The 8,635-nt window shown below is 44.3% G+C and overlaps 1 protein-coding gene across 1 annotated transcript in view; it reads left to right on the forward strand.

Annotated features, from left to right (window-relative positions):
• Positions 1–861: 861 nt before the first annotated feature.
• Positions 862–8,635, forward strand: part of ATP11C (ATPase phospholipid transporting 11C (ATP11C blood group)) — an 88,680-nt gene continuing 80,906 nt past the window's right edge. Inside the window, exons 1-2 of the mRNA XM_077773879.1 lie at positions 862–867; positions 1,123–1,242. Coding sequence (XP_077630005.1) covers positions 862–867; positions 1,123–1,242 — 126 coding nt within the window. The remainder of the gene's footprint in view (positions 868–1,122; positions 1,243–8,635) is intronic.

An 8,635-nucleotide genomic window follows, 5' to 3' on the forward strand; every position in this document is an offset into this window, starting at 1 on the left:
TATGTGTATCTTGAACTCTTTGACTCAGTGACAGTGACGTGGGATGGGGTGGCAAGAATACTTAGACTGAACCCATGAGCTGCTGCATTTGAAGGTCAAGTAAAAATAAGCATACAAAATGATAAATCGTTCAGTGTTTAAAATTGTATACTTTTTTCTCTTTATAACAGTGTAAGCCCATAAAACCTAAAATGCAGAAGGTTTGCAAAATAAACTTACTAGAGAATCTTAGAGTAAAAGCCTCTGTGAAATAAAAGGGTGAGGTAAAATGGAACTCACCCTTAGAACTTCTAGGCTCAGCAAATCTACTTTTAAAAAATGTAAAGGGGGGGCGCCTGGATGGCTTAGTCGGTTAACCGTCCGACTTTCGCTTAGGTCATGATCTCATGGTTCGTGGGTTCGAGCCCCGCGTCGGGCTCTGTGCTGACTGCCAGCTCAGAGCCTGGAGCCTGTTTCAGAGTCTGTGTCTCCCTCTCTCTCTGACCCTCCCCTGCTCACGCTGTCTCTCTCTCTCTCTCTCCTAGAAATAAATAAAACATTAAAAAAAAAAATGTAAAGGGGGCATTGTGTGAAATGGGACTTTCTGACAGTAGGCTCTGAGAACTCACCAAGGAGGTCTTTCCTGCAAAGCCAAAGAATTAACAGTTTTCTTTGTGGAAATAGTTGGTCGTCCTTAAAGACAGCCATTCTGTTTCTCTAGACTTAGAAGTAATTATTTTGTGTTTGGAAGTAATTTGCATTCTGCGAATTGACAAGATTGTCCTCAAGAGTTGTCCCATGATAAATACTCCCAGTCTGACCTTTTCCCAGTGAGTGTGTCGCTTTTATGGTGATGGTTGAGATGCAATGGGAGAAGGGAAGATGGCGGCAAACATACTGTTTCTCTGGGAATTTGAAAAATGCAAGCATATTAGAGTTGCCATGGGCTCAAGCAACACTCGTACTAAGCTTCTCTAAGTCAGTGTCTAAGCCTGGTGGAGTAGCCTAACAAGGTTCCCCCCCTCCTTTGTACTTGGTCTCTCCAGATTATAGTGGAACATGCCTAGGCAAGAATTCTGAGCTCTATAGAAGCATGGAGAAATGTGATAAGACACTGACTTTTCCCCCCTTTCTCTTGGTCAGTGTGCTGGAGAAGAGAAAAGAGTTGGAACTCGCACAGTGTTTGTTGGCAATCATCCAGTCTCAGAAACAGAAGCCTACATTGCACAGAGATTTTGTGATAATAGAATAGTCTCATCCAAGGTAAGTTGCTTTTTTAATTCAATAGATACATACAGTGACTCATACCGCGAGCCAGATAACTCACTTATGCCTTCAAGGAAGCCCGTGTACTTATGTGTGCATACGTGCGTGTGCACTTAAATGCTGGATACCAACCACCCAGAGGCTGGTTTTGTTTTGTTTTTTAAAAAGCATCACTGTGTCTTGTTACAGCTGACACATTATTCACTAGCCTTCCATTATTTTTCATAGTGCCTGTTGATTCTGCGTATTACTGTGAGCCTTAAAGGGTGCTCAAATTCGGAATTATTTACTTGCCCAAAGCTTCCCGAATTGCTCTTAAGTGGATGGACTCGGCTATAAATAATTTCCGTTCTTTTTGGTGGCTGCGATCCTGGAATGGCTTTTAGGTCTCTTTCTGTCCCACTGCCGAGCTCCTCGTGTACACTCTGGGGTACTAAAGGGTGTGTTCTGCTCAGGACATTGCTGGGACAGTTAAGAGCCCATTCGCTGTGGCTGTGTCACCATTTGAGTAATCATCGTCCTGCAGCAGCATGCGGTGCTATGAGCAGTGGCCTCAAAGTCCAAAGGCATGTTTACATTCTGGCCTCACCATTTACCAGCTATGTGACCTCGGCCAAATGCATCTCTGAGTCTGAATGTCCTTATCCGTGAAATGGAGCCGATGTCCCATAGGCGAGAGCCCTCTTTATGGTTCCTAGTACCCAGCTGTCCTCATTCTAATAGTCATTTGCCAATCTTTGCCTGTGGCCACCCAAGTTAGGTACTAGGTGCTAGATGGCAGATAATTGATTGGTTCACAGTTGAGAATTTTCCCTACTTCTTTGTGGAGGCTGGAAAGGCAGTTCTAAAATGTTAGCAACAGCCGGACCCCAGTGCAAGTTTGCAAACACCTAGGACCTGAGACAAAAGTACAGCCTTCCTTTAAAAAGTTAACATTTAAGGGGCCTCTGGGTGGCTTAGTCGGTTAAGCGTCCGACTTTCACTTGGGTCATGATCTCGCGGTTCGTGGGTTCGAGCCCCGCATCGGGCTCTGTGCTGACTGCCAGCTCAGAGCCTGGAGCCTGTTCCAGTCTGTGACTCCCTCTCTCTCTGACCCTCCCCTGCTCACNCGCGCCCCATGTGGGGCTCTGCGCTGACAGCACAGAGCCTGCTTGGCCTTGTCTGTTTCCCTCTCTTTCTGCTCCTTCCCTGCTCACACACACGTGCGCCTCTTTCTCAAAAATGAATAAACATTATAAAAGCAATTTAACACTTAGTTTTCAAATACACATGTGATTTTTCTTTACGTAGTGATACAGTACAGATTATGCTTTTTTTTTTTTAAGTTTACTTATTTATTTTGAGGCAGAGAGAGGGAGAGAGAGAAGCCCAAGGAGGCTTCCTGCCATCAGCACAGGGGCTGACACGGGGCTCAAACTCATGAACTATGAGATCATGCATGACCTGAGCTGCGATCAAGAGTCAGACGCTAGGGGCGCCTGGGTGGCTCAGTCAGTTGAGCATCTGACTTCCGCTCAGGTCATGATCTCATGGTTCGTGGGTTCCAGCCCTGCATCGGGCTCTGTGTTGAACATTTGCTCAGAGCCTGGGGCCTGCTTCAGATTCTGTGTCTCCTTATCTCTCTGCCCTTCCTCCGCTCATTCTCTATTTCTCAAAAATAAATAAATGTAAACAAAAATAATTAAAAAAAAAAAAAAAGAGACGCTTAACTGACAGGCGCCCCTGCGGTACAGAGTATACCTAAGTAGGGGATTAACAGGTAAAATATGGGCAGAATGGGTGCAAACTGCACTGCCTAATGAGCATGGATCTACTGGCCTGCAGACCATTCCGAGTGTATTTGGGTGAAATATCTGTCCTTCTTTCCTGTTCATCGTTAACCTTATGGCAGAAAATTTATCCTCAGCCAAAAGTCTTCATACCTGCACGCAGGAGAGCGAACAGTCCTTTGAGTGAAAATTGTATCCCGCCCTGTAGTATCCATGACAACAGTCCTTGGGCTCAGAATCCTAGACTTCGAAACCTGAAAGACCCCGAGAGATTATCTGTTCACCTGGCTGACTCTAGAGCTGGAGAAAACAAAATGCGGAGAAATTAAATTAGTGGCACGGTCACCAGGCAGAGTCCGGAGAAAGCCAGGAGCAGGCGTGCTCTGTAAGGACTGGTGGCTGTGAAAGAAGAGCCCTAGTTGCATCATTGTACTACGGGGGCTCCTTTCTTGGTTTGCTCTCTTATTTTGCATCAAGTAAAATATGACATCGTTTCCAGGGAAGGGTGTTTCTCGTAGTGCTTGCTGTGGAAGATGCTAATGTAACACACACACTAAAGGCACCTTCATTAAGCTAGCGATAACCATTTGGCTACAATATACTTTGCGATTTCACCTTCTAAAAGAACTATGAGACTCCATCTAATTGTCAGATCTTTTTGTATTTACTATAATTTTCATGTTTTATCTAGCTTCAGTTTTGCCAGTTGGCAAAATGATACATGAGGATTTTTGGGTTTTAATTTTTAATGTTTATTTTTGAAAGAGAGACAGAGACAGCGGGAGAGGGGCAGAGAGAGAGGGAGACGCAGAATCCGAAGCAGACTCCAGGCTCNAGAGAAGTGAACATTTCTGCATTGATAGACAACACACCTCTCTCTTCTCTGCAAATATTACATGTGTACAGTCTTTCTAGTTTGCTGGTCATTATAACTGATCTGCTGTTTCATAAAAGTTCTAGAGCAGAAAAAGAGGAGTTGACAGTATACTAACTTCAGATAAAGAATGAAATCTTTTTTATTTTATTTATTTATTTATTTTTAATTAACATCCAAGTTAGTTAGCATATAGTGCAATGATGATTTCAGGAGTAGATTCCAGTGATTCATCCCCTATGTATAACACCCAGTGTGCATCCCCACAAGTATCTTNGAGAGAGAGACAGAGGCAGACTCTGAGTGGGGGAGGGGCAGAGAAAGAGGGAGACACAGAATCTAAAGCAGGCTCCAGGCTCTGAGCCGTCATCACAGAGTCCGATGTGGGGCTGGAACCCACGAACTGTGCGATCATGACCTGAGCTGAAGTCAGACGTTTAACCAACTGAGCCACCCAGATGCTCCTGCCCCTCTCCCTGTTGTAAGGTTCTTTTTGCTTTCTTCCCTTATGATCATTTGTTTTGTATCTTCAATTGCGCATGTGAGTGAAGTCCTAAGACCTTTGTCTTTTGACTGACTTATTTCACTGAGCATGATACCCTCAAGTTCCATCAGCGCTGTTGCAAACGGCAAGATTTCATTCTTTTTCAATCAAAAAGATCTAGAAGATTAAGATTTCATTCTTGACACAATGAATGATTGTATAGCGGTGAAGAGCTTCATCCTTGTAGACAGAGGCCTGGGTTTGAAGTTAAAGTCAGTCCTCGAACCTTTCTGTGTCTCAGTTTTCTTCTCTATAAAATGGAGATATTAACAGTAGTTACCTCCGAGGATTGTGGTGAAGATGGAAGAAAGGAATCCACCTAAACACACTTAAGCCCCGTGCTTGGCCTATAGTAACTTGGCTGGTGGTGTTATTCATGTTTCTGGGATCAGTGTTACCTGCATTCCTGAGCAGTCGCTCAGTGACTCCCTCCCTCTCGGGGGGTTTGATTGTGCTCTCTCTTTAAAAGAGACCTTTGGGTCCATTCTGGAAAGAACAACTTATTTTCACCATTTAAACTTTTCCTTCCTCGCATGTCTTTTGGCTGTTAGTATTTCTCACCAGAATCTTTTAGTTGAAGAAATGTACAGTTTGTAGAATACGTTTAGCTGCCTTCCAGCTTGTAGCAAGTGTTGATTGCCTTTTGTAACCTTGTAACCTATCAGTAATGAAAATAACTTTGTCTTACTGGGTGTTTGTTTGTTGACAAACGCCATCAGTAATGTCTGTTAACACCGGGGAGTAAGTCTTATTAATGCAGGAAACACGGAAGGTGAATACTCGGATCTACCTTAAATTTTACTTAGTAATAAAATTAGTGTTCTTTTCTTCTTTTGGGAACACGATACTTTGTTTAGAAAAACTTGTCTCTGCAGCCTTCTCGCTTCCGTACAATCAGCAGGAACCTTTGGGAATCACCAGAATTTTGTAGCTGGGACAGAATTTGGAAATCCCCTTATGTAGCAAAAGGGGCATTGGTTGCATCCTGCCAGGACTTTTAGGATCTTCCGTTCCCATCATATCTCTGCATCATAATTTTTTTTTCCCTTTAAAAATCCTGAGCTTCAATCTTGGAGGCATTTCCGTGTATAAGAATCAGTGAGCTCGGGGCGCCTGGGTGGCCCAGTCAGCTAAGCATTGGACTCTTGGTTTCTAGGTCGTGATCTCATGGTTTCGTTGGTTCAATTCCCGTGTCTGGCTCTATGCTGGCAGTGCGGAGCCTGCTTGGGATTCAGTCTCTCTGCCCCTCCTCCACTTGCGCTGCCTCTGTCTCTCTCTCAAAAAAAAAAAAAAAAGTTAAAAAAAATCTGTGAGCTCATCCTAGGCTCACTGATGGGCGATGGGCATTAAGGAGGGCACTTGTTGGGATGAGTTCTGGGTGTCATATGTAGGTAATGAATCACTGGGTTCTACTGAAACCAAAACTACACTTGTATGTGTAACTAACACACTTGTATGTTAACTACACTGAGCTCCACATAACTCTTTGAAGGCATGCCCAAGGTTAAATTTAGAACTCCTGTGTGAAAGACTGTCTTGGATTAAAGTTTCAAGCCTAAAATTACACTAGCATTCTCCCTTATTTTAAAACTCAGAATCCTCTGTAGAATTTATTAGACCTCTCTTTGAGTCTTTTCAGACTCCCTGGACAGTGCCTTTTTAGCTAAAGTCACCAAATCCTAGTGTGGTAGTATCCTGGTTAACTCTCCTTACTCGTTTGAATTTATGGATGGAAGAGTGATACTTTAATTTTTTTTTTTTTAATGTTTATTGATTTTTGAGAGACAGAGCACAAGCCGGGGAGGGGCAGAGAAAGATGGAGACACAGAATCCGAAGCAGGCTCCAGGCTCTGAGCCGTCGGCACAGAGCCCAATGCAGGGCTTGAACCCACGAGCTGTGAGATCATGACCTAAGCTAAAGTCAGAAGCTTAACCCACTGAGCTGCCCAGGTGCTTCGTTACTTTAAAAAAGAGAAAGGTCTGCGTTACATTGACAGTGAGCAGTGGAGTAAATGGCCAACATTTAAGATCAAGCGTCCCTATGCGTCCTATGTACCAAACACCGTTCAAGGCACCTGTGATCAGGGGGCTCATGCTATGTTCCCTGACCTCTTCATAGCTCATTACCTGGTACAGGAAAGAAGAGGGCATAAAGCAGTAGTTTCATGTAAAGGTAATAATCAATAGTTTCCTGTAAAGGTAAGAATCCAAGTTCCCAAAGAAGCAGTTCAGCTACTAAGTCACAACAGTGATAAACCTACAGTGGGGACCGAGGAACAACAACAAAAATGTTCCCTTTTGATGTCTTAACACCCCCTCCCCCGCCAGGACTCTGACAGTCCCTAATGTTTGTGTGTTTAATTAAAAACCCCTTAGGGAACAGAAGGCCAACAAGCCAGAAACTCAGCTGTTAGCCTGTTGTGAGAGTTGAGCTTATTGTTTTAGAAAATTGATCTTAGGGACTTGAGACAGCTAAGTGCCAGTCCCAGACCACACCACGTCCGACGTGACTGCATCAGTGGTTTGGAACTCTTTTATTTTTGGGTACAAGCTGCCTTGGGAGCCTGATAAGAAGAGTGTAGGTTCTCTTCCCCCAAATGATGCACATCCACACACAGGTCTGTACTTCATTTTTCATTGTTGTTTATTAAGGTTTTTTTTCCCAAGTTTGTTTATTTTGAGAGCGAGAGAGAGAGCACACGCACGCGTGAGAGAGCATGTGTGTGTTAGCAAAGGAGGGGCGGAGGAAAGGGGAGAGAGGGAGAGAGAATCCCAAGCAGGCTCTGTGCTGTCAGCATAGGGCCTGAAGTGGGGCTCACACCTAAGAGCCATGAGATCATGACCCTGAGCCAGAATCAAGAATCGGCTCCCTAACTGACTGAGCCACCCAGGCGCCCCAGGTTTTTTGAATTCCAGTATTGTTAGTATACAGTGTTATATTCATTGTAGGTGGACAGTAGCGTGATTCATCACTTCCATACATCACCTGGCGGTCACCACGACAAGTGCACTCCTGAATCCCCATCACCTATTTCACCTACCCCCCACCCACCTCCTTTCCGGTACCCATCAGTCTGTTCTCCAGAGCTAAGAGTCTGTTTCTTGCTTTGTGTCTCCCTCTCTTTTTTTTTTGTTCCCCCTCTTTGCTCAGTTGTTTTGTTTCTTAAATTGCATATATGACTGAAATCCTAGGGGATGTGTCTTTCTCTGACATATTTCACTTAGCATTATGCTGTCTCGCTCCATCCGTGTTGATGCAGATGACAACGTTTCATCCTTTTTACAGCCGAATAATATTCCCTTGCACACACACCACCTCTTCCTTATCCCTTCATCTGTCGATGGACACTGGGGCTGCTTCCGTAGTTTGGCTCTTGTTGGCGACGCTGCTACAAACACAGGGCTGCACGTATCCCTTTGGATTAGTGTTTTTGTGTCTCGGGGGTAAATACCCAGTGGCGCGATAGCTGGGTCGTAGGGTAGTTCTCTTTTTAACTTTCTGAGGAGCCTCCACACTGTCTTCCCCCACGTTCTCGCCAGTTGGTGCTCTCACCAACAGTGTAGGAGGCTTCCTATTTCTCCACAGCCTCACCGACACCTGTTCCTTGTGTCATGCTGTGCGGCCATTCTCACAGGTGTGAGGCGGTGGCTCCGTGTAATTCTGTGCTTCATTTCGAACGGGCCTCCTCGAGGCACTTGCGTGAATCCTGGGGGAAGACCCTTCTAGGTTGGCCCCTGCTTGTAATGCAGCTCCTTTATTGAATACGTCTGCCTCCATTTATCTTCATTTTCTTGGAATTCCCTGAAGCTTGAGCTCATAAGCCTTTTAAAGAGAGGTTAGAGGAAATTCCCATATATTATGCCATACTCTGCAACTTTGGCTTCTCAGTCACCTTCCCTAATTTAATGGGCACTTTCTCACTTGCAGTGGAGACCGTTTAAGAATAAACTTAGAGGTGTTAAGCTAACAAACATCTCTCTTCTCTGGTGTCTGGACTTTGCTAAGACATCTAGAAAAGGCAAGCTCTTATGGAGATTTTTAAATGACCTAATCCTTGAGCTTAAGATATTAGTGAGAAAGTCTATGTGATTTAACAGTTGGCCCAAGTATCTTCTTCTTCTGTCCATGTACTTACCACTTGGCATTGAACCTGTAACCTGTTCCCAGTTACCAGAGCCCAGGGTGGTATGTTAATGTTTAAA

The sequence above is a fragment of the Crocuta crocuta genome, unplaced genomic scaffold, assembly GCF_008692635.1.
Source record: "Crocuta crocuta isolate KB4526 unplaced genomic scaffold, BGI_CrCroc_1.0 scaffold241, whole genome shotgun sequence".
NCBI classification, from domain to species: domain Eukaryota; kingdom Metazoa; phylum Chordata; class Mammalia; order Carnivora; family Hyaenidae; genus Crocuta; species Crocuta crocuta.